Source organism: Schistocerca cancellata, chromosome 4 (assembly GCF_023864275.1).
Source record: "Schistocerca cancellata isolate TAMUIC-IGC-003103 chromosome 4, iqSchCanc2.1, whole genome shotgun sequence".
NCBI classification, from domain to species: Eukaryota; Metazoa; Arthropoda; class Insecta; order Orthoptera; family Acrididae; genus Schistocerca; species Schistocerca cancellata.
The window spans coordinates 181,734,649-181,762,161 of NC_064629.1; the positions used below are offsets into that span (position 1 = coordinate 181,734,649).

The 27,513-nt window shown below is 42.5% G+C and overlaps 1 protein-coding gene across 2 annotated transcripts in view; it reads left to right on the forward strand.

The window, feature by feature from the left end:
- LOC126184674 (ligand of Numb protein X 2-like) overlaps positions 1–27,513 on the forward strand; it is a 528,500-nt gene that overhangs the window by 406,697 nt on the left and 94,290 nt on the right. For both annotated transcript variants that reach the window (XM_049927160.1, XM_049927159.1), the window contains exon 5: positions 22,091–22,197. In XM_049927160.1, coding sequence (XP_049783117.1) covers positions 22,091–22,197 — 107 coding nt within the window. The remainder of the gene's footprint in view (positions 1–22,090; positions 22,198–27,513) is intronic.

The following is a 27,513-nucleotide window of genomic DNA, read 5'->3' on the forward strand; positions in this document are numbered from 1 at the left end:
GTGAGACCTCTAGTATCGTATATTACATTTTAAGATTGTATTCCAAACTTTTGTGGAGCAGTGTATTTTATTTTTATTTTGTAGGTAATGTTGTCTGAATTATATCATATGTGTTAGTTCGAGAGACTTTTTATTTTTATATTTTTTAATTGTATTGTGCTAAACAATATAAATACGCTTTATCTCCAAGAGACTGGGGTAACTGCGAAATCGAGCTCTTACAACTATGAGCGAAATACTGTAATCCCCGTTATTTTTCACAGGCTGTCGTTTGAAGGCAGTACACGGGTGGTGGATGTCCATTCAGTGTTTGTGCATCCTAATTGGGAAAATGTGTGATTATCGTTGTACGAAAACGTTACAGTTACGGTGTTCTACTAAACACACAACAAAAATTAATGAAGTCCAGCTTCATCTTGAATTCTCGAATCTCCTTCCGAAGCACTTGGTAGCGTAAAGCAACTGCAGCAGCCCGAGGTAAGATATATATGAATAGAATAACCATTGAGAAAGAAAAGGTTCGCGTGTGCTAAGTGGTTTCTCGTAAATTCAACATTCGTTGAAATCAGTTGCCAGGAAATAGAACGCATACCATGGACACACTGACAGCTTAGGAAAAGCGATAAAACAGGTTATTTAAATTTATATTTTTTCAGGGTTGTTTCGAAAATATTTAAAGAATAAAGTAAGGTATATTGTTGAGCGAATGACACTGACAACTGTGAATGATATCTTTGAAGATATCATTCTGAAAACATATTTACATTTCCATGAGCACCCTTCCCGGCGACCAATAGCCTTTGTAAGCAGAAGTCCTTACTTCCGTTACACACATGCGACGTTGCCATTAGTTGAGGCTGGTAGGTGCTCTTGAGAAAACTGGCGTGGACAAAAACACGGAGCAGATATAAATAATTACGATACCCTAGATTTGTTACTGGTATATTTGATCAAGACCCAAGTCTTGACGGAAACGGTACGTGAATTCAAATAGGAATGAAGAAGACATTCTTTTCGTGGAACACCTTTGCGAGAATTCGAAAACTGGCATTTGCTGCTGACTGTAGAACGATTCTACTGCCATCAACGTACATCTGACATAAGAGAGAGAGTATATATAATCATTTTCGAGTGGAACAGGAAAGGGTAAGGGAATAATTAGCAGTGGTACAATTTACCGTGCGCCATGTACAGTATGGTGGCTTGCGGAATGTTGACGTAGATATACACGTAGACTGTTTGTCACGGTGGGCTCAAAGACGACACGAAACGGGGAAAGTGAAAATGCTCTCGGGTAATGTTAAATCTTAATCAAAATTATTTTAACACTTCATTCGACATTCTTGAGCCTGTGTTCTAAACGCCATAAGTTCTATGGTAGAAGCTTAGGGCATCGCTCATAGTTCATTTCAAGTTGCAGAAGTATGAGATGAAGCTCTAAATGACGGCCAGAAGGGCAAAACTTTCTGGTCGTCAACATTGCCTGCGCTGGAGCTAATGGCCCTAGTTCAGTTCATTCAATGCACAACTTCCACGTCCAAGTTCTGAGTGGCCTCCGCGTCACCTCACCCGTTTCTTAGGACCTCTCTCTCTCTCTCTCTCTCTCTCTCTCTCTCTCTCTCTCTCTCTCTGTGTGTGTTTGTGTGTGGGGGGGGGGGGGGGGGGGGCCGCGCGCAGGCGCGCGATAGAGAGAGAGAGAACGCGAACGCAGTAGATGGATGTACCCACCGTTTGAGTACAACGTAATCGTAACGTTCAGGACACTTAAGTGAAAGGCAGTAACACAGCTTCCGTGTGCTGTGACTTACGAGTGCGATGTGTCGTACCGGCTGACTGAGTTGCTTCAAGACCTTTTGTTCACGTCTAAAACATCTCGCATACCCCAGTAACTTCCTTTGCCGATCTTCGGAGGCAACAGGAACTGTACATATTGAAATGGAGACCAGGTTTTTCGAACTATACCCGTACTCATTGCTCATAGCTTTCTGTGTATGGTTGTCGATAGCATGAAAAAAGCGGACCATAGTGAGTGGCGTTATTTTTTTTAACCAGAAGGCCTACAACCGTGGGGAGATTTCGCCACTGCTACAATAACGGTCACTCGTTCAAAAATTCTTATCTAGTGACACGTTTCGGTCGCAGCCCCTCATCAGAACATAGGCCAAAGTAGATCCATAAACACAAGCGTGATTGACGAAAGTCAAAAGACTAAATTTATCAAAGTTGTTACAACGAATGTTCAGAAATCAAACCTTCGAGAAAGAAAAGTCTTCCCTACAGACACTGTACCACACAAGCGGCTCGCAGTGAAATTGCGTGCTTATGGAATATCGACTCAGTTATGTGACTGTGTCTGTCAGAGAGGTCACAATTCGTTGTAATTGAAGGAAAGTCATCGAGTAAAACAGAAGTGATTTCTGGCGTTCCCAAAGGTAGTGTTATAGGCCCTTTGCTGTTCCTTATCTATATAAACGATTTGAGAGACAATCTGAGCAGCCGTCCTCGGTTGTTTGCAGATGACGCTGTCGTTTATCGCCTAATAAAGTCATCAGCAGATCAAAACAAACTGAAAAACGATTTAGAAGAAATATCGGAATGGTGCGAAAAGTGGCAATTGACCTAAAATAACGAAAAGTGTGAGGTCATCCACATGAGTGCTAAAAGGAACGCGTTAAACTATGGTTACACGATAAATCAGTCTAATCTAAAAGCTGTAAATTCAACTTACTACCTAGGTATTACAATTACGAAAAATTTAAATTGGAAGGAACACACAGAAAATTTTGTGGGGAGGCTAACCAAAGACTGAGTTTTATTGGCAGGACACTTGGGAAATGTAACAGACCTACTAAGGAGACTGCCTACACTACGCTTGTCCGTCCTCTTTTAGAATACTGTTGCGCGGTTTGGGATCCTTACCAGATAGGACTGACAGAGTACATCGAAAAAGTTCAAAGAAAGGCAGTACGTTTTGTATCATCGCGAAATATGGGAGATGGTGTCACAGAAATGATACAGGATTTGGAATGGACATCATTAAAGGAAAGGCGTTTTTCGTTGCGATGGAATCTTCGCACGAAATTCCAATCACCAACTTTCTCCTCCGAATGCGAAAATATGTTGTTGACACCGACTTACATAGGGAGGAACGATCACCAAGATAAAATAAGGGAAATCGGAGCTCGTAACGAAAGATATAGATGTTCATTCTTCCCGCGCGCTATACGAGATTGGAATAATAGAGAACTTGTAGGTGGTTCGATGAACCCTCTGCCAGACATTTAAATGTGATTTGCAGAGTATCGATGTAGATGTATATGGAGTCACATGTGTCAGCCGTTAGCATCAGTACTCAGCTAATAGTAAGACAGTGTTACAAAGCTTAACTAACCGGGTTTGTCTCCAGGGGGCGTGAATGTATAAGAACAGAGGCGCTCTACTCTATCTGCAGGGTTAACTGAATAACTTGATAGTGAAACCAGAAAGTGCTTAATAGGAACACAGACCAAGAAATGAATCTAAAAGGTATAGCAAAAGTAGATATAAGAGTGCAGAAAACACCCAAGGTTCAGTTAGCAGCATTAAAAAACAGACAGCAACTGCAGCCAGACGACGAGACTGAGTTTGTACAATGACGCTATTTGCAACCACATAAGTGATTGAACAACAAGCTAATGAAAATAAAATAATGCAGAAACATGAAGAGAGGCCTAACTCCGAATCTAAATATCTATACCACTATATAAAGACAAGTCGTCGTTTAACGTTGTTAGAAAATATCACGAAAAGTTCTTGACCAATTTACTTCAAATTTTTACATGATGCTCTAATGAACATTTGGATGGTCATAGGGTATACACACGATCCAGTCACAGTAATGTGAACACGTCAAGATGAAATAACCACTCAGATGACAGGCGGCAGCATTAGCAGTGGATAGTACAGGGCTATTACAAATGATTGAAGCGATTTCATAAATTCACTGTAGCTCCATTCATTGACATATGGTCACGACACACTACAGATACGTAGAAAAACTCATAAAGTTTTGTTCGGCTGAAGCCGCACTTCAGGTTTCTGCCGCCAAAGCGCTCGAGAGCGCAGTGAGACAAAATGGCGACAGGAGCCGAGAAAGCGTATGTCGTGCTTGAAATGCACTCACATCAGTCAGTCATAACAGTGCAACGACACTTCAGGACGAAGTTCAACAAAGATCCACCAAATGCTAACTCCATTCGGCGATGGTATGCGCAGTTTAAAGCTTCTGGATGCCTCTGTAAGGGGAAATCAACGGGTCGTCCTGCAGTGAGCGAAGAAACGGATGAACGCGTGCGGGCAAGTTTCACGCGTAGCCCGCGGGAAGTCGACGAATAAAGCAAGCAGGGAGCTAAACGTACCACAGGATGGTGCTCCACCGCACTTCCATCATGATGTTCGGCATTTCTTAAACAGGAGATTGGAAAACCGATGGATCGGTCGTGGTAGAGATCATGATCAGCAATTCATGTCATGGCCTCCACGCTCTCCCGACTTAACCCCATGCGATTTCTTTCTGTGGGATTATGTGAAAGATTCAGTGTTTAAACCTCCTCTACCAAGAAACGTGCCAGAACTGCGAGCTCGCATCAACGATGCTTTCGAACTCATTGATGGGGACATGCTGCGCCGAGTGTGGGAGGAACTTGATTATCGGCTTAATTGATGTCTGCCGAATCACTAAAGGGGCGCATATCGAACATTTGTGAATGCCTAAAAAAACTTTTTGAGTTTTTGTATGTGTGTGCAAAGCATTGTGAAAATATCTCAAATAATAAAGTCATTGTAGAGCTGTGAAATCGCTTCAATCATTTGTAATAACCCTGTATATAAAGCGTGTAGAAGGACGCGAAAAGCAGTGTAATCATTGTCGTAATGCAAAAACGCAGCGATTTATCTGAGCCTTGTGAATATTTAAGACACCTAGCACAGCTGCATCAGTGAACAAAGAGGGCAACATCTGAATACCAAATTTAGCATTTCGTAACAGGAAGAACGCCTCAAATTTAATTTTACAATGCTGCCGTTCCGACCTACAGGAAACGGAATCTCAGTGTGGCCCCTTGGACGGTTAAGGCAGAAATAAAACAAAGAGAAGATGCGTTATAAAACATGCAAAACACAAAATCTTTAGGCTAGCTACAATCGGCCACAAATAACTTAGATAGTGAAATGCTAAGTATTCCTTTTAGCAACTGAGTAATAAGACCTTAAATAATGAAACCTTCAAGTTTAGCATTAGATAAAAAAATTCTTTAAAACAAGGAACCTTAAAAAATTGGCAGCAATTAAAATTTAAGGCTTGTGATCTTAACTGTCGGTAATGAACTCTTTGACATTTAAATACCACTTATCTAGTGGAAAACTTCAATTTCATGAATTTAGCTAAACTAAACTTTACAGCAAAGTCAGTAATTCTATCGCTGCACCACAGCAGACAAGTGAATTATAGCAAACAGCTTACGTACTTGTGATAGCACAAAAGAGTCCTCAGTGAGCTAGACAGGAAATTTGTGTTTCACAGTTTACAGTTCGTGGTAAGATTAGTGTTAAACAAATTAGAACTTATACAGAGAGCAAGTGGCCTTCAGAAACTGATAACTAAAACCGCAATAAAGTATACAAATGGTAATCAATGTGAATCATTAGGGCAACATCAAGCGGAAAAAGTGGCCCAGGCAAACAACTCGTTTTCAAGGAAACAGCTCATACATCGAACACATGCGATGCTTATCGTTTGCAAACATCACCCTGCCACAAGATGCGTCCAGCAGTCTGGGTCAGCATGTAACCTCCTCCTTCCTAATCGACCTACTGGATTGCGATATAATTGACCATGATCGCGTATGCATCATGGAATTTTACAGTGACTAAGGCTATCGTTACCGAAGGAAAATAATACCAGTTAGTAGGAGGAAAGTATACAACAGATCCTTGTGAAGGAAGAATTAAATCTAAATACTGATAATAATTTTGAAATGGTTGGAATTTAGCACTGTCGCTCACGAACCACACTGGGGGGAAAGGTAGCACGTAATATTGTTAGTAAAAAGAAGAAACTGATAATACAAAAATACTGATTAGCTAAAAAAGGGATAATTAAACTCTTGCCAGCCTACTAGGGCAATGAATATCCAAAATCCTAAGAAGGGTAATGGTAAAGAAAAGTAAGCAAATAATCGCTGTCGTGGCAACAGAAGGTTGTCACGCTTTTCCGCAACACAGCTGTTCACGAGAAAATAAATGAATCAGAAAGCACTACGTTTGTAGTTGCTTAATCTGAAATACTAAATTTTGAAAGTAGAGTTAAATAAAGTTGCTGGTTAAATAAAGGACTGACTGTGGCTGAAACTTCGTTTGGAAAAAGATGACTTTCAGTAACCTCGGCATAACGTAATGCAAAATTTGGAAAAAAGCAAGCAATTTACTTTTAATTATTGAAAGATTGAATTGAATTTACTTTAAGTAAATGAGCAACTGATTCACTTTTAACATAACAATAAGGTACGTACCAAGCCAGCAGAAGTCACTCGTTAAGCGGAACACACAATAAAGGAAATCGCACAATCTTAATTTGCGCTGTATGTTTAGTTATTAGTTATGCCGGTGAAATTTTACGTTACTTTCTGTGGATGAATTAATACTCAAAATTACAAATTAGGTAAGCCTCTTTATGCAATACAGGAATGAGTGTTACCTAGGCAGCAAAATTTAGATTGAAACTGGTCATTAGCAAACAAATAAAACTGGCAGTAAGTAGTAAATCAATTTTCGTGTTTTTGTGACACTCAGTGACGGCATAGAAAGAAAAGGGACCCTCCTTGATAATAATGTGTGAGGAGAATGATAACACAGGTGCCGAACAAGTTTTAACTATTGCATGTTAATATTGACGTAAATTATTAAAATTAGTGAAGGAAATGCCACTGAGTAATGCCTCTATAATATTAGTTGTATTTTGTCACTTATCAGACTTACGATGTTGTAGCTGTGCGGACGACGAAGAATGTTCAAAACGGGGTACTAACAGTAATAGGCAGCCTGGGTGGCTGACTAGTGAGATAAGGATATCTTGTAGAACAAAGCGGGAATTATATCGAAATGTTAGAAGTACTCACAATCAAGCTACAGTAGCCAACTACAAACAGTATTGTAAGGTGCTCAAAATGTTATTAGGAAGGCCAAGAGTATGTGGTATGCAAATAGAATAGCTAATTCACAGGATAAAATTAAAACTATATGGTCAGTTGTGCAGGAAGTGTCTGGTCAGCAGCACAAGGTCGACGATATAAAGTCAGTTCGCAGAAAAAATATTTCTGTTACTGATAAATCAGTTAATGTACAGTATTTAACAATAATTTTCTGAGAATTGCTGGTGAATTAAATAAAAATTTAGTTTCTACAGGAAATCATATAACTTTCTTGGCAAATGTCTTTCCGAGATTGATGTCTGAAATACTCCTCTGTGATACAGACAAGAGGGAGATTGAGTAAATAATTAAATCACTGAAGACTAAGGACGCTCATGGTTATGATGGAGTGCCTAGCAGAATATTAAAATATGTGCTGCACATGTTAGCCCTGTATTTAGCCATATTTGTAATTTTTCCTTTAGGAATGGTCAGCGATTAAAACGGTTCAATCAGCTCTGAGCACTATGGGACTTAACCTCTGAGGTCATCAGTCCCCTAGAACTTAGACCTACTTAAACCTAACTAACCTAAGGACATCACACACATCCATGCCCGAGGCAGGATTCGAACCTGCGACCATAGCGGTCGCGCAGTTCCAGACTGTAGCGCCTAGAACCGCTCGGCCACACCGGCCGGCGAGCGATTAAAGTACTCAGTAGTAAAGCCGCTTTATAAAAATGGAGAAAGGGATAATGTAGATAATTTTAGACCTATTTCTATGCCATCACTGTTTGCAAAAGTTATTGAAAAGGCTGTGTATGTAAGGTTAAGTGATCATTTTATATCACACGATTTACTATCAAATGTACAGTTCGGCTTTAGAAGTCGTTTAACAACTGAAAATACTATATTCTCTTTTCTCTGTGAGGTACTGGATGGCCTAAACAAAAGGTTTCGAACGCTTAGCATACTTTTTGATTTAACTAAGACATTTCACTGTGTTGATCACAAAATATTGCTCCAGAAGTTGGACCATTACGGAGTACGGGGGGTAGCTCGCAATTGGTTCACCTCATACGTTAGCAACAGGCAGTAAAAGGTCATTATTCACAATGTTGATAATGACTGTGATGTGGGGTCTGAGTGGAGTACTATCAAGTGTCAGTTTTTCCAGTTTCTAACACACAATTTAACAAAACCTGACGTTTTAGTTTCACATAACGGGCATATGATTAGTGAAACTGAACAATTCAAATTTCTTCGTGTTCAGATAGTAATCTGTCGTGGAAAGCCCACGTTCAGGATCTTGTTCAAAAACTTAATACTGCCATTTTTACTATTCGAACGGTATCAGAAATGAGTGATTGTTCGACACGAAAATTGATCTACTTTGCTTATTTTCATTCGATTATGTCGTATGGTATTACATTTTTGGGTAACTCTTCCCATTCTAAAAGGATATTTTTGGCTCAGAAACGGGCGGTTCGGGCAATAAGTGGTGTAAGTTCACGAAACTCTTATCGGCCCTTGTTAATGAGTGTGAGTATTTTGACGTTGGCCTCTCAATATATATATTCCTTACTGTCATTTCTTGTTAACAATATTAGCTTATTCCGAAGAATAAGCACCTTTCACTCCGTTAATACTCGGCAGAAATCAAACCTGCATTTCGATCGGACTTCCTTAACTCGTGTGCAAAAAGTTGTGCAGTATACTGCCGCATCCATTTTCAATAAGCTACCACTCGAATTCAAAAATCTTAGTAGTAATCCACGCGCTTTCAAATCAAAACTGAAGAGTTTCCTCATAATTCACTCCTTCTATTCTGTCGAAGAGTTCCTTGAAAAATTAAGCTCATTGTTATTGTATTGTTGATTGCGTTTACTTTATGGACTGACTTTTTTCGGGTTCATAAACATTTATAAAAATAATTTCATGTACTGACACGTTCCATGACCTTGGAGACTTGCTCCTCAATTTGGTCTTACAGAACTTGACGTGTAAATAAAAAAAATAATAAATAAATAAAAGAAGGTGACGACAATGTTGAACTGCTACTGTTGCTGTTGCTGGTTGAGTACCACGAGTCTTGGTTGTGCTAGGGTGTATTGGCTCTGATTACCTGGGGTGCAAGGTGATTGTCGGGCTGACGACTTTTGCGAACTGTGGCATCAAACAGAGATAGATACAGTCCTCAGCTGTATGCTTACACTTATTAAACTCCTCTCTGCCCAACAGCAGCATCTCATAAGTTGAATATATTTCCCGCAAGAAAAGTACCTGCCAGCTTGTAGGTGAATGGTAGAATTTGAATATGTGTTCGAGTCATATTGTGAAATTTTTTCCCAGCTGGATAACACCAGGTGTATGGCACCATCAATTTTTGAGCTGTATCGCGATTTTAAGCAGTCCTTGTGTAGCGGTATGCATATAGTTGTGTAATTAGGCCCAATCTTTATGTAATTGGGACCGATCTCTGCTTCAGTTTCCCAACCAAAATAAATAAAGTACACTAACTTAACCGTCCTCTTCTGCGCCTGGGCAGTTTCTATTTGTTGGGGGGGTGCACTTGGGGTTTCTGTCCGTAAGGACTAGGGTTTGAGTCCCCGAAAGGACACAGCCATCTTTAATTTCATGCCAGTTCCGGGTGGGTCGTGGGGTGGGATGACAGTACAGCCATGTGACAAAGAAATTCGCCTGAAAATTCGGAATTCCCGCTAAAATTCGAAATTCCCGTCAAAAGGGTAGGTGGGGGGATGGGAAGGGAGAGGGGTGGGGCGGGGCGGGGGTGGGGACCCACTTGCTGGCTGAAGGAAACACATGACGTCATCTGGAGGTGGAGATGGGGGATTGGGGGTGCGTGTGGTTGGGGCGGTGATTAATTGATAAATTTAATTTATTTGCATATTAATTTGATATAAAAAATGTGCGCTCGTGCCGCCATCTCCCTACTACTAACGATATCGCGGAATTCTATTCGATCTCTCCAGATTTTCTTGCACAAGTGGCTACAAATATGTGTTGCAATATTTGGAACACTCGATGTTATAAATGCAATATTATGAAAGTGTTCAGCAAAACTTTTCCAGGTATGCCATCACGTCTTCATGTAAACTAATATTTCGGCTGTTGTTGGCCTCATTAGTGTGATGTATTCACTATTGGCACAGTGCTCTGGTCAAATCTAATATAGTGTAATTTTTATCTTGTTCCCTAAGGCACTTTGTCAAGAACATCACTGAACTGTTATTTTTAAGTGAGTGGCGGGAGTGGGGAAGCGGGTGCTGACATACTATAGAATTTTTTTTATTCCTTTTGGCTGAATTAGGGGTGTTATACTTTCGAAATATGCAGATCAGCTAAGTCTCTCTTTGCATTAACATAGATTTCATTTCTTTTCCTATCTAGTAAAAAAACTGGATTAAGAAGCACTTGGGCTATGCTGACTAAACAGCCAGTTTTCCCACACTTTTTTAATTTCCACTAGTACTGTTCACATGGCTACTAGCAGTAAGAATGTTTGAAGGTTCAATGTTCGCCAATAATGGCGGACGATACAGCCTGTTACATAGGAGCTCTAGACGGGCCGGAGACGTCGTCGGAGAATTGCTACCTATTACAGCGGTGCAAAGACTGGCAACTGACCCTCAAAAGAAATAACTGTAATGTAATGCCCGTACATAGACAAAAAACTTTATTTTTACGACACTATCAGCAATCAGGCAGTGGAATCATTTACAACGCCAAGAATCGCGGAATACACGTACGGAGGTGGAACAAGCACCTATGCCTAGCTTTGGGAAAAATAGAATGCCAGACAGATCTATCAGGTGAAGCATAAAAGTTTATTTCATCATCGAAAGACGTCGCTTACAATCGCCGCTTTCCAACATTTCTCGAGTCTTTGCCCTCAGTCTGGGATTCTTAGCGACTTGAATTACCGGATAAGAGAATTGTGCGATTCCTTTATGGGAGTTTCAATCACTCCGGAAACATTGCACAGAGTCCAAAGTAGCTGCAATGGAAGACGCAACAACATCGGCATTACTCTTAAAATAAAGAAACACATTTCTTCTAGCATAATGGCGACGACGGTCAAATTATAGACTTCATTACTTTACGTACTCATTAAAACGCAACGTACAGCGCCTGGCGGAATGCAAACGTTAATTCAGATGTGTAACTGCTTTTAAGTAGGCTGACGAGAAATATGCAAATGGGGGCGGAATTGTTCGTGTACGTTTACGAGAACATTAAATGCGAGGACTGCCACGTTACTCGATAATGCACCGGAGGCAATGTCTAAGGTTATGATCCCCACAAAAACCAAGATAAAGTCACGTCAGGTAACAGTGGCCAGAAATTACTTCTCACACATAGGGATCCCAACATAGTGGTAGATATAATCACACAGAAAAGTCGCATTAACGTCACGCTGATGGCAGGGAAGCAACTTGAGAATCTGTTTTAACAACAAACAGTGTGACAAGAGCGTCAGGTGCCACATCTCAGGTTGTAGGCGCATAATGTCCCCTTACACCGAGCGAGGTGACGCAGTGGTTTGCACATTGGACTCGCATAAAGGAAAGGCGTGCAGACAGTGAAATATGGCATATGCGAAGAAGGATTTACATGTGTCTACGTGACACTAGTTGAGAACATGTGACAGTTTGGAAAGCTATAATATCGTATTTGTTGTATTATATTTTTACAAGGATTATTGGCGAACATTGAACCTTCAAACATTCTTACTGCTAGTAGCCATGTGAACAGTACTAGTGGAAATTAAAAAAGTGTGGGAAAACTGGCTGTTTAGTCAGCATTGCCCAAGTGCTTCTTAATCCAGTTTTTTTACTAGATAGGAAAAGAAATGAAATCTATGTTAATGCAAAGAGAGACTTAGCTGATCTGCATATTTCGAAAGTCTCTGAGGATTCAGCTGTGTTTAGTTTGTGGGTGATTAACCTGTTCACGCAACTTTTTACAGCATTTCTTATAAAATATTTGATATTGCATGTATGAAGTGAACCAAACAGTAATTAATGTTTGAGTGACATTTAGAATGCCGTTTTCGTATGATAGAAACATTCAAATGTATACACAGCCATAGAAACGTAGATTGGGAACTTGCGTGATAGTTTGTATATATTAAATGTAATGAGTTAAGGACCCGGTACCAGTGTCTTCAAATATGGACATTATGCAGTGACAACCTGTGGCTGTTTATTAGTTTTGCCTGTATATTACCACTTGTAAAAGAGGTGTTTATTTTTTATTCAAAAGAATGTACTTTAGAAATGCCGCATTTTTATTGTACAGAGGTGGGGGAAAGTATAGTTTCATCTTCCAGGGAAACGAATTTTTATTAATAGTTTCATCTATCATTTAATCATTGTTCATTTCACGTAAGTCATGATAGGTTTGTTGCTTGTTGATTTGTGGTAAAAACTTTATCCTTTGAAGATTATGTTACTTGTGCAGGTTCCCTCACAATGATGAATCCCTATAAAAAATCTGATTTATCACTCGTTCTGCCGTGCCTATGTAAGACATGGGGTAAAGTATTATTCAGATTGCGTATGTATGTATGTTTATGATAAGACGTATAAATAAATCAGACATACTCGTGTCCACTTTTCCGATTGCGAAAATATCTCATGAGTCGAAAAATTTTGAGACGAATTGGCTAAGTACAGTTTTCGACTGGGAAGAAACGCAATTGCATGCAACTGGTTTCATGTTTATAACTGCTTATGTTTATAATTAATTTTATTAACGTACGTTTTCGGAGGAAGGACCTTGCCTCGTAAAGCGGTGCGGGTCTCCCGCATCGTTCCCCTACGCTCTGTAAAGGTGCATGGGACTTCATTTTTTCAACGTACATTTACAATACACTTGCGTCTCCAGCACTCTATGGCCCACATTTTTGTTCATTCAGGGTCACTAGGAAGTCTGAACATGCAAAAACCATTTTTGCACTAGTTAGTGCAGTTGGCAGCTGAGCAGCCACCCATATTTACGACGAATTCTTCAGTACATTTAATTAGAAATCCCCACTCTCATCGTGACTCCTACGTAGACAAGTATGAATAACCCATACTTTGGGGAAAACATGGCGGACAGTTCATCTAAGGCTATAGGAGTGTTAGGCCCGTCATCTGCAGAGAGCAACGAAGGACGTTTGTGCAGTCACGGCCGTATCGTCCTTCGCGACGTCCACTTCCGACAGTGTCGCTCCTTCCACTACAGCGTACTGTGTGCTGAAAAGTATCGAGCCCAATCGTGCATACATATTATGATATTCTATGAAATCTTATTTTGTTTTCGAGGCGACGATTCAGAAATATTTAGAAGGCTTTCCGTAAATCAAGGAATACAGGGTGTGATTCAAAAGTTTCAAGACTTAACCCAGAACTAGGAATTTATTGGACATTTAAGTACCGCGGACTAAAATTCTTCAAAATATGATCCTTCAGCATCAACACAGCGCTGCCAGCGCATCTTCCACTGTTCGTAGCCCTTCTGGAAGACCTCTGGCGTCGAGCTGTCAAGGGCTGTCGTCGAAGCCTGCCGGATGGCGTCGATGTAGTCGAATCGCTTCCCTTTTAGGCCTGTCTTGATTCGGAAGAAGATGAAAAATTCACTTGGAGCTAAGTCGGGGATGTAGGGTGACTGCGGCAGTGTTGTCACATTGAACTTGACCAAAACTCCGGCGGCGGCGCGCGACGTGTGAGCGGGCGCGTTGTCGTGCTGGAGAATCCAATCGCCCTAGATCGTCGGGCGGACGCCACGAACTCGATCCCTCAAGCGGCGGAGCACTCCATCGTAAAAGTCACCTGTCACAGTCTGTCCACGAGCAACAAACTCCTTGTGAATCACTCCTTTACCATAAAGAAAATCAGCATGCACTTCACACACGACTTGCTCACGCGAGCTTTCTTGGGCTTCGGCGAGGAAGTAAGAGTGCCATTCTGAGCTTTGACGCTTCCACTGGATCGTACTTGTAGACTCAGGTCTCATCACCAGTAACCACTTTCTCCAAAAGGTTCAGATCAACACTCAACCATTGGAGCATTTCCTGGCAAACAGTCATGCGCCGTTTCTTCTGATCCACCGACAAAACTTTTGGCACACACTTTTCACATCCTCAAATTCTCTGTCACAATCCTCCACACCGTACTCTGACGGAGTCCCAGTTCATCGGCAATCAATCTAGTACAAAGACGACGGTCATTGTTTTTAAAGTTCCCGCACTCTCTCCACATTTTGATCCGTTTGGCTTGATGATGGCCTTCCAGAGCGGTCGTCGTCTTCAACATTCCTGCGGCCATCTTTGAAACGTTTGTGCCACATGAAAATCATTGCGCAGGGCATGGCTCCTTCCTTAAAGGCCTCTTGAATCATACCAAGAGTCTCCGTGGCGGTTTTGCTCAGTCGCGCACAAAACTTAATCACATAACGCTGCTCCATTTTCGCCTCTCCCACTTTTCAACGGAAGTCAATGACATGCACTTACGCTGCAAGCGGTGCACCCTCTCAAGGGTTCCGGAGGCAACTGCCGCAGCGTCAGTTCGTTCGCTGAGACCCCACTACTTCCCCCACCCGGCGGAACCGGTCCGCGAGCGCTCCTCTACTCAGAAATGAATCAGTCTTGAAACTTCTGAATCACACCGTGTACGCTACCAGCCAAATCCTTGCATCAACAGCGTTGTGGACCTCTTGAGGAATACAGCAGTTTGGGTAGTATGCTATCTTTCTGTGTAGAAACCGTGTTAATTATCTCACAGAGGATACTGAACCTTCAAAACTAGTGGGCATAGGATACATTCCATAATTCTACAGCGAAGCGAGATACTTCTCTAGAAATGTGCATGTGAATTTGAGCTTTCTTACACCTCTGAACAGTCACGTGGGACGCTCTGCTGTTCCAGTAACCCATGATATTCAACGTAGAATGTAATAGGCTGGGAGTCGTGGTGTACTCCTGTAATCCGAGGCCGTTATGTGGAAGATAACTGTATATTAACTACAGATTCGGCCGTTTCGTGAGGTCAGGAGAATCCACGGGCTCTGGAAAACCCAGATGATAGTGGTGCTCTCATATTTCAGAGAAGCCCAACTCGGGATACGAACTTTTTTTGACAATCATGTGCAAGTACTCGGTCGACGAAAGCTCCGTATCTAAACCCCTGAGACTTGCACAGGTCCCACTAATACACAAGAAAGAGAATGGAAGTAATCTTCTGAATAATAGACTCATAATACTGACGTCGGTTTTCAGAAGGATTTTGGAGAATATACTGTGTCTGAAAGTTAAGAAGTACCTTGAAGAAAACAATCTATTGACACGTAACTAGTACGGATTCAGAAAATATCGTTATTTTGATACACAATTGTCTCTTTATTCACACGACGCAATAAGTGCTATTGACAGGCGATCTCAAATTGATTTCATATTTCTAGATTTCCAGAAGGCTTTTGACATTGAAGCGGCTTCTAATCAGATTGTGTACTTATCAAGAATGGTCTCAGTTGTCTGACTAGATTCTTGATTTCCTGTCAGGAACATCACAGTTCGCAGTAGTCGGGAGGAAGTCATTGAGGGAAACAGAAGTGATATCTGGCGTTCACAAAGGAAGTATTAATAAGTCCTCTGCTATTGGTAATCGATATCAACCATATAGGAGACAATCTGAGCAGGCCTCTTAGATTTTTTGCAGCTGATGCTTTTACCATATAGTACACAAGATATTTGAGTAGTGGTTCAAAGAGAGTTCCAAGACGGATAAACATAGAGTGATGCATCACTCAAGGTAAGACAAGAGTGTAACCTGTTACCCCACCCCCGCCAGTCGGCCAGTTGCATGACGTATTTTCTAGGTGAGCATGTGAGCTGATACATGTCTCGTGACCACCCACATCTGTAGGGCGTGTATTTGTGGTACACTGAAGATCAGGATATGATCTGATACCCCAACCAAGGCTCTCTGGCATAAAAATGGCGGTAAAATGAATGTCACCCATCCACTGTGAGAGTTATAGTTCAGATACTGATCTGAGACAAAACCACCTACCGCTACTGATCTAGGCCAATAGGATGGTTTAAAAAAAGACAGAAAACTCACTACCATCCCTCCTTTTCTCTCAGGACCAATATAATTATTTAAAAATGGCGAACCCCATCCCACCCCTACCTGTTCCAAATAAAAATTGTTCAAATGGCTCTGAGCACTATGGGACTTAACTTCTGAGGTCATCAGTCTCCTAGAACTTAGAGCTACTTAAACCTAACTAACCTAAGGACATCACACACATCCATGCCCGAGGCAGGATTCGAACCTGCGACTGTAGCGGTCGCGCGGTTCCAGACTGCAGCGCCTAGAACCGCTTGGCCACTTTCCTGTTCCACTCGCAAATAGAGCGAGGGAGAAACGACTGCCTCTATGCCTCTGTATGAGCCCTAATTTATTTTATCTTCGTGGTCCTTAATCGTTCTGCAGTCAGCTTCAAAAGCTGGTTCTCTCAGTTTTCTCAGTAATATTCCCCTAAAAGAATGTAGCCTTCCCTCCAGGAATTCCTGTCTGAGTTCTTGAAACATGTCCATAGCACTTGCGTGTTATTCGAACCTACCAGCAACAAATCTAGGAGCCTGCCTGTGAATTGCTTTGGTTCATTCCTTTAATCTGATTTGGTATTGATCCCAACTACTCGAGCAGTACTCAAGAGTAGGTCGCACTAGCGTTCTATATGTGGTCTCGTTTACAGATGAACCAAACTTTCCTAGAATTCTCCCAATAAGCCAAAGTCGACCATTTCCCTTCCCTACCACAGTTCTCACATGCTCGTTCCATTTCATATCGCTTTGCAACAGTACACCTAGATATTTAAAATACATGACTGTGACAGGCAAGACACTGCTAATGCTGTATCTAGACATTACAGGTTTGTTTTTCCTACTCATCCGCATTAGCTTACATTTTTCTACATTCAGAGTTAGCTGCCATTCATCACACCATCTAGAACTTTGTCTAAGTCATCCTGTATCTTCCGACAGTCATTCAACTTCGACCCTTACCGTACATCACAGCATCATCAACAAAAAATCGCAGATTGCTGCCCACCCTCTCCGCCAAATCATTTATGTATATAGAGAATAACAGCGGTCCCGTCATACTTACCTGGGGCATTCCTGATTAATACTCCCCGTCGAGGGCAACAGATTGGGTTCTATACTTAAGAACTCTTCGAGCCACTCGCATATCTGTGAACCTATTCGATATGCTCGTCCCTCTTCTCTCCCTACAGCAACTGCACGAGTTTCGTCAGTCGAAATCTGTACACTGTAGTGAGAGGATTATCAGTAGTCGAGTTATGCTACTTTAAAAATGACGGCAAATATTACCATAATTTACGAACTAAGACACTTTGACATTAGAGTGTGTGACAGATCACTATAATTTCATGACGCCCTGGAATATTTTGCAGAACTGCAGGGAATAGTAACATACATTATGGTGTAGACTGAACTGACGAAGTCATGGGATAGCGATATGCACATATGCAGAGGGTGGTAGTATCGCGTGCACAAGGTATAAAAGGACAGTGCACTAGCGGAGCTGTCAGTTGTACTCAGGTGATTCATGTGAAAAGGTTTCCGGCGTGTGTATAGCCGCACGATGGAGTTAACAGACTTTGAATGGACGGATAGCTGGAGCCTGGGACATTTCGTTTCGGTAATCATTGGCGATTTCATTACTCCGAGAGCCACAGTGTCACGGGTGTGCCGATAATACCCAACTTCAGGCATTACCTGTCGGTCCGGACAACGCAGTGGCCGACTACCTTCAACAACGACCGAGAGCATCGGCATTTGGATAGAGTTGTCAGTTCTAACAGACAAGCAACACTGCGTGAAATAACCACAGAAATCAATGTGGGACGCACGACGAACGTACCCTTTAGGACAGTGCGCTGTCGTGTCACCGGGCCACTGTTGTCCGTGATTAGTTTCAAGAAAATTCTGGACAGTTCGAGCAAATGATTTGGCCACCCATGTCGCCCATCATGAATCAGGTCGAAGATTTATGGGACGTGACTGAGAGGTCAGTTCGTGCACAAAATAATGCACCGGCAACATTTTTCGCAATTACGGACGGCTATAGAGGCAGCATGGCTCAATATTTCTGCAGGAGACTACCAGCGAGTAGCTGAGTCCATGCCACGACGAGTTGCTGCACTGCGCCGGGGGAAAAAAAAAGGAGGTCCCATACAATATTATAAGGTACCCCATTACTTTTTTCACCTCAGTGTATACCCGCGATATTTAAGTACGACGAAACTAGAGAAGACAGTCTCTACACGCACTCAAGTGTCAATCGCATCCAGTGTCCACTCCTTTAGCATACTTTTCAGAGAGCATCAGGACCGTAGCAATTCTAAATCCGCCCTCATCAATCACCTGAAAGACCATAATCATTTTACCTCAGATTTAAACATGGATTGCAGCAGAATGAGATTTCACATTGCAGCGGAGTGTGCGCTGATATGAAACTTCCTGGCAGATTAAAACTGTGTGCCGGACCGAGACTCGAACCGGGACCTTTGCTTTTCGCGGGCAAGTGCTCTACCAACTGAGCTACGCAAGCACGACTCACGCCCCGTCCTCACAGCTTTACTTCTGGTCCCGAGTTCGAGTCTCGGTCCGGCATACAGTTTTAATCTTCCAGGAAGTTTCGTATCAGCGCACACTCCGCTGCAGAGTGAAAATCTCATTCTGGAAACATCCCCTAGGCCGTGGCTAAGCCATGTCTCCGCAATATCCTTTCTTCCAGGAGTGCTAGTTCTGCAAGGTTCGCTGCAGAGCTTCTGTAAAGTTTGGAAGGTAGGAGACGAGGTACTGACAGACGTAAAGCTGTGAGGACGGGGCGTGAGTCGTGCTTGGGTAGCTCAGTTGGTAGAGCACTTACCCGCGAAAGTCAAAGGTCCCGAGTTCGAGTCTCGGCCCGGCACACAGTTTTAATCTGCCAGGAAGTTTCACGGATTGTAGCATTTTACATTTTCGACCTGTTTCAAATAGTTTTGAAAAAATTGAAATTATCCGCAGCATTAACCATAATCCGTCATGCATTGTGAATGAACGAACTTTGCTTAAGCATGCAGCCCTATTGAATAACGTTTCTTTTTTGAAATAGCGTCCAGTCTCATTTCTTTCTCCTTCTGGCTTCTGATTGTTGTACGTTACACATGTATTCTTCTCAACTGGTTCAGTCTTTCCGCCATTGCTTTGGTGGCCTTTAATTAGGGTTAGCTACTAAAGGGCATTTGCCTGTTTCGCATATTGAAGACTTCGTGGTTCACCCAGTTTCTGTCTTGTATAGACGTAAAATGCCCTTTTTTTAAAAAACCCCCGTCGGAGGTTCGCGTCCTCCCTCAGGCATGGCTGTGTTGTCCTTAGCGTAAGTTAGTTTAAGTTAGATTAAGTAGCGCGTAAGCTTAGAGACCGATGACCTCAGCAGTTTGGTCCCATACGACCTTACCACAAATTTCCCTCTTTTAATGGAAGTTTCCATATCTTTATTATCCTCACTAAATTAAAATTTTCGTGTCTTTCATGATGCAGCAGTTTTACTACGTTGCTGTATTACACCTAGTTTCAGTGTGTCCCTTTATTGCTATTGCTGCTAGTAAACAGTACAGGGATTTTTGACAGTGAGGAATTAAGAATTTAGGTATCTTCCATTTTGCTAGTAGCAAGATTTTTTATAATAGGAGTGGCACGTGTATGATCTTGCAGCTCTTTACTATGGAACGTTATTCCACGTCGCCTGATGTGTCCCTACTAAATTAAAATTGCCGTGCCACTCACGGAAAGGAAAAAAAAAATCATTTAGTTTTACGGTTTCGTGCATAAGCTTTAAATCGCCGGCTCACAGTTAAGGGCTGTTACTCCGGTTCTGTACTGCCCCTGTTAGAGTATGTTCCTTTACCACTCACAATGTAGTCTTAACGCTTCTAATGCAATTTTTTGTAATGTTTTCTTCTTTTGCATGTAAATCGCTAATTCAAACTGCGAACGACCAGGGTAGTTTGTCTCGCATTATTCTTTCCGTCAACAGATGGTAGTACTATTACAAGTCAGGTTTAGCGGTTTACTCCCTTCTCCGTGTATGCTACTCCGTGCTCTGCGTTGGTTGATGGCACACTGCGTCCTATACTGTCCATCGCAACGCTCGGGGTCGCAGCACAAAATGTAACTGCCCTGCGTTCATTCGCCCAGGCAGTTATCCGTTGTATTCTGTTACGATGCCGGGCGAAGATAGCGGTGTCCAAAAAATATTGAGAAAAATATAGAGAGAGGGTTTGTATTTTCACTGCGCATGCCACAAATTAAACCTCGCAATAATGTTTGAGATCCGCAGCTGCATTGGAACTATAAAACATACTGTAAACTTTTTAAGGGAATCGGTTTTGCATAAAAAATATGCACTGAAAATACTATTGTTGTGTGAAACAACGTGATCTCAGAAATACACTACCGGCCATTAAAACTGCTACACCACAAAGATGATGACAGGCATTTTATCCGCATGGGTGTAACGGATCGTGCAGCCACGTCTTTATCCCTGAGTCAACAGATGGGGACGTTTGCAAGACGACAACCATCTGCACGAACAGTTCGACGACGTTATCAGCAGCATGGACTATCAGCTCGGAGACCATGGCTGCGGTTACCATTGACGCTGCATCACAGACAGGAGCGCCTGCGATGATGTACTCAACGACGAACCTGGGTGACGAATGGCAAAACGTCATTTTTTCGGATGAATCCAGTTTCCGTTTACAGCATCATGGTCGCATCCGTGTTTGGCGACATCACGGTGAACGCACATTGGAAGCGTGTGTTCGTCATCGCCATACTGGCGTATCACCCGGCGTGATGGTATGGGGTGCCATTGGTTACACGTCTCGGTCACCTCTTGTTCGCATTGACGGTACTTTGAACAGTGGACGTTACATTGCAGATGTGTTACGACCCGTGGCTCTACCCTTCATTCGATCCCTGCGAAACCCTGCATTTCAGCATGATAATGCACGACCGCATGTTGCAGGTCCAGTACAGGCTTTTCTGGATACAGAAAATGTTCGACTGCTGCCCTGCCACCACATTCTCCAGATCTCTCACCAATTGAATACGTCTGGTCAATGGTGGCCGAGCAACTGACTCGTCACAATACACCAATCACTACTCTTGATGAAGTGTGGTATCGTGTTGAAGCTGCATAGGCAGCTGTACCTGTACACGCCATCCAAGCTCTGTCTGACTCAGTGCCCAGGCGTATCAGGGCCGTTATTACGAGCAGAGGTGGTTGTTCTAGGTACTGATTTCTCAGGATCTATGTACCCAAATTGCGTGAAAATGTAATCACATGTCAGTTCTAGTATAATATATTTGTCCAATGAATACCCGTTTGTCATCTGCAATTCTTCTTGCTGTAGTAATTTTAATGGTTGAAATGGCTCTGAGCACTATGGGACTTAACATCTGTGGTCATCAGTCCCCTAGAACTTAGAACTAATTAAACCTAACTAACCTAAGGACATCACACATATCCATGCCCGAGGCAGGATTCGAACCTGCGACCGTAGCGGTCACGCGGTTCCAGACTGAAGCGCCTAGAACCGCACGGCCACACCGGCCGGCAGTAATTTTAATGATCAGTAGTGTATGTTCCTTTGTTTTTCAAAATGACGTTTCCCTACTAGAGTTACTTAGCAATTAAACTGCATTCTCTATCTTCTCGAAGTAAATGAATAGCTGGTGTTAAAATGTTTGTTTCACCAGTAGTATGAATATGTATTACAGAGACCTGTAGCGTAAGTAGCGATGATTACTCAAGTAGTCCTATCTTTCGTTGTTACAGGTATCACACGACTGCCTGTGCTAGAAGGAGAAATCAGCCATATAGAGATACCACGATTGTCCACAAACCTAGGAATCACCATCGTTGGTGGAGCTGATACTGCCTTGGTAAGTATTTGGTCGACTGTTAAACAGAACTGTAAAAAAGTGTCGTTTATAGATGTAAGTTTCTACCTTTTTTAGCTCATTAATACATGAGGGGAATGGAAACAGTCGAATAGTTTGTTAAATTGCGACTTGACACTGTTTACCGATCATAGGCAGTTATCGTCAGTACGGTTAAATTCGTTTGTCTCTCCTCAGAAGTATAAAGTGCTACCGACAGTGCTAATGAGAATTTGAGTGTGTGGTACGTACCAGGCCACCGAAAAACTTTAATTTAAAATATATTTGACAAACATTTATTGACTTTATAATTTACGTCACTTCACAAGAGACATTTTAAATATTTACACTAGGTGAACCAGCATGACCCAGCTGTCTTAAAAACCTTCAAGTCAATAAGTGTAACAGGAGTGACTTTAATTTGAATTCTTGAATACTCTCGAATTTAACAATAAAAAATTTCATTGTATGTAAATTGAAGGTGGAAGGGGGAAGAAAGGAAAGGGACTAGTTATGTCAGCTGCATCGGGACTTTACGCGGAATCAATAGCGACGAGTGAAAATGTGTGCCGGACTGGGATTCGAACCTGGGATCTCCTGCTTACTTGGCAGGTGCGTTAACCTACTGCACCACCCGAACACTGGTTATCACATCTGCACGGACTAACTCGACACGCCTGTTGGCCGACACACTTTTCCACCCAGCGCCAGCTATCCACATGTCCGAAAGAACAGACTCCACAAATTCATATAATTGAGTCGCTTCGTTGGGCAACGAATCCAACTTCTTCAGTGCGGACACACAAGAATGTCCGACCTGCCGCGGGAATCTGAGTAGTGAGTATGGAGAAAATGGACAGCTACTGCGGATAGGTGGCGTGGGTGGGAATGTCGGTCGGCCGAGATAATCGGTGCAGTTTCTATAATCACAGTGTCCGGATGGCGCAGTAGATTGACGCATCTGCCTAGTAAGCAGGAGGCCCCGGGTTCGAATCCAGGCGTGGCACACATTTTACTCGTCGCCGATGATTCCGCGTGAGGTCCCTATGCAGATGACATCACTAGTTCCTTTCCTTTCGTCCCCTCTCTATGTTCAGTTTACATATAATGTATCACAACTGTGGATTCAGCGTGGTGTCTGCTTTTTCGGACATAAAATACATCTTAGCAGTTCGGAAGCCAGTTTAGTCTTCGCCTCTGCCCATGGGCAAAAACGATCAGCTGTACGTCGATAATAGAACTAAAACAGGGAAAAGATTACGCTTAAAAAAAAGTCATCGGATACAACTTATTAATGCAAGCAAGAATGAGCAGAATCATCCTGACACTGAATCATTTAAAAACAGAGTAGTAATCAGTGAGTGACGAACCATAAACCTTCAGAGTAATAGCATAAACCATTCTAGTTCAGTAGCAGAACTGTTAAAAGAATGTACAATAAAACTAGTAAAACTGATAGCTGAGAGAAACGGAACTATTTTATAAACCCTTCTCTTTTTGCTTAGCACAACACAGAGCGCAGGAAGTAGCGTAAAAGCCACATACTGTGCAATACACTGTTTACAAAAATGTACTGTCTTATGGGCACTTTCAAGAGAAATCCTATTAAAAAAAACGCTTCAAAACAATTGTATCCAGTAGAGTCTAGCTCGACTAAAGTATTAACATTTAATTATGCTATTAACACGCAGATAGCTCGAACATATGTCATGGTCACCTTTATGAGTGCAGCGGAGCGACTTCTCCAACGTGCTTATATTAGTTCCAAAACCTGTGTCTGTCATTAACGACCAAACTTGCTGCAGATTGAAAATGGCGTCAAATCAGTGCACACAGAACCGGTACACCCTGTGAGGTAGTAGTCTGCCGAACTTGATCACCACACGTGGCAACTCCAACCAAATTGTCAGTACGTCGTTTGCAAATATCGGTGCGGCAATGCTAAACAAATGATGACACTCAAATCACAGTCTTAAGTCACAGGGGGATAGGCTTCTAATCATCTGCCAGCCAAGAGCCCAAAAGACCAGGAAATCACGGCACCAAAGGGGGCGCTGCACCAGGTCTTCGGCGGCGATAATGTGCAGATTTGATGACAATCTATCCATCGGACTGGCTCAGTTCTTATTGTGCCTCATAGTACGCTTATAAATCTGGTAGTGGGGAAGGCAGACCGTAGGTTGAGATACCTTCGACGAATTCTGAGAAAGTGTATTTCATCTACGAGGCATGGCGCCTACAAAACTCTCGTCCGACGAGTTCCTGACTGATTTTCGTCAGTTTGGAATCGTTCAGAGTTGAAGTAACGAAGGAGACAGATCAAACTGAATGGCGCGCTTTGCTCTTACTTGAGGGTTTGTTTGGCTAGCGTGTAGTGTCTGCAGCGAGAGACGTGCTTCACGTAAAGGTTTACTCTTTTGTGGCATATTAATTCACAGTGATTTTTCGACTTTAAGTTCAGTTTGGTCGAGATCCAATGACTGTTAGCAGAATATGGAGTCGGTGGTTTCCGGAGGATAATACGGAACGCCGTGCTGGATCCCAACGGCCTCCTATCACTAGCAGTCGTGATGATAGGCATCTTATCCGCATGGCTGTAACGGATCGTGCAGCCACGTCTCGATCCCTGAGTCAACAGATGGGGACGTTTGCAAGACAACAACCATCTGCAAGAACAGTTCCACGACGTTTGCAGCAGCATGGAATATCAGCTCAGAGACCATGGCTGCGGTTACCCTTGACGCTGCATCACAGACAAGAGCGCCTGCGATGGTGTGCTCAACGACGAACCTGGGTGCACGAATGGCAAAACGTCATTTTTTCGGATGAATCCAGGTTCTGTTTACAGCATCATGATGGTCGCATCCGTGTTAGGCGACATCGCGGTGAACGCACATTGGAAGCATTTATTCGTCATCGCCATACTGGCGTTTCACCCGGCCTGATGGTATGGGGTGCGATTGGTTACACGTCTCGGTCACCTCTTGTTCGCATTGACGGCACTTTGAACAGTGGACGTTACATTTCAGATGTGTTACGACTCATGGCTCTACCCTTCATTCGATCCTTGCGAAACCCTACATTTCAGCAGGATAATGCACGACCGCATGTTGCAGGTCCTGTACGGGCTTTTCTGGATACAGAAAATGTTCGACTGCTGCCCTGGCCAGCACATTCTCCAGATCTCTCACCAATTGAAAACATGTGGTCAATGGTGACCGAGCAACTGGCTCGTCAAAATACGCCAGTCACTACTCTTGATGAACTGTGGTATCGTGTCGAAGCTGCATGGGCAGCTGTACCTGTACACGCCATCCAAGCTCTGTTTGACTCAGTGCCCAGGCGTATCAAGGCCGTTATTACGGCCAGAGGTGGTTGTTCTGGGTACTGATTTCTCAGAATCTATGCACCCAAATTGCGTTGAAAATGTAGTCACATGTCAGTTCTAGTATAATATATTTGTCCAATGAATACCCTTTTTATCATCTGCATTTCTTCTTGGTGTAACAATTTTAATGGCCAGTAGTGTACCTTTAAACGATCTTCCTCAAACCCCGAAGGTCTTCCTGGACGCGGAGCGTCACTGGTGTCAAAACACTCCTCCTTACAACGAGAAAACCATATGCTTGCCGTGCTCTGTCCAATGGCATTTTCGCTATACACGGCGCGAATGTTTCTGGCTGCCTCCGCTACTGTCACCCCTCTATTTAAATTAAACAGTAGAATATGTCGGAAATGTTCCAATTTCTCCACTTGCCAATCCATTTTCCGGCGTCCACAGCTCCACTCACTAGCTCCACTCACTATCTCCAGTTATGCACCACCCTAATAGTTCCTGAAGTACCCTCCGCCACTCACCTGAAGGGGGCTTGCTAAGCGTCATTGTACATCTAAAATAAGGCTCCAATACCAATAGATTATTTTTAACATACAAGGCCTAAACCGCTGAAAAGACGCCATGAATGATTTATGATTTGTAAGGAGACAAGCCTGGAGGAAGGACAGAAGCTCGCTCTCGTCCTTAATGATTTACGACAAATGGTAATGCGCGTAAATCGGCATGGACGATCTGCTATCTGAAAACGAATACCTTCCAGTGTCTTGTCGCAGCCATCAGTCTTTTGACGATGATAAAATTGGGTGTCTTTCCACTCTGTGGCATAAGTTATAAATATTTTTTGACAGTTTTCGTAGAATAGCTATCTAGATTATACTGCACGTTGTTCAAATATCTAACAGATAAGTCAGACCACAGAACGAGTCAAGTTAAATACTCCTGTTGTAACAATATGCCTATTAACTGAAAACCACGTAGAACCAAAGGTAAGTGTTAATTAAAATTACTTGGACGTTCCGTAGTTCGTGGATACATCTTGATTAGCATGAACTAAGATACAGTTCAACTTTCCTTTGATCTTTCAGTTACACAATACGTTCGTAATTGCACGAAGAGTCTACGCTCGAACATAATGTGAGGGCCGAGTCAAACGCATTTGAACGGAAATTTTGAGCTTAGTCCGACAGATGCTGTTTTTTCCGATTTCTGCAGGTTTATCAATCTATGAACGGGTGCTCAAATACATTTTCGGCCTCCCAGATGTGGGCAGCTTTTCCGTAATTTACGTGAGAAAGTGGCCGATTTCCTTCCCATCTGAGCTCGTGTGCTCTGTCTCTAATGATCTCGTCGTCAAATCTGATTTCCTTCCTCTGTTGCTTACACTAGTACTAAATCACATGTACTCATTTCTGGCGCTGCTTAGTCATCTAGATGCCTCTGACTAACATCAGTCTTAACTAGGTCGTGTTTCAGAAGACGACTCTTCAGAGCCCTAGGAGTACATTCACGACTCCTGTCTGCTGACAACCTTGTTAAACCACCATTCTATGCACAAGTACTGCAGGGCAAGTATAGATGATACCACGAATCTCAAGTTGTATACATGGAAGAACCCTGGAGATACTAAAAGGTATCAGATAGATTATATAATGGTAAGACAGAGATTTAGGAACCAAGTTTAAATTGTAAGACATTTCCAGGGGCAGATGTGGACTCTGACCACAATTTATTGCTTATGACCTGTAGATTAAAACTGAAGAAACTGCAAAAAGGTGGGAATTTAAGGAGATGGGACCTGGATAAACTGAAAGAACCAGAGGTTGTACAGAGTTTCAGAGAGAGCATAAGGGAACAATTGACAGGAATGGGGGAAAGAAATACAGTAGAAGAAGAATGGGTAGCTTTGAGGGATGAAGTAGTGAAGGCAGCAGAGGATCAAGTAGGTAAAAAGAAGAGGGCTAGTAGAAATCCTTGGGTAACAG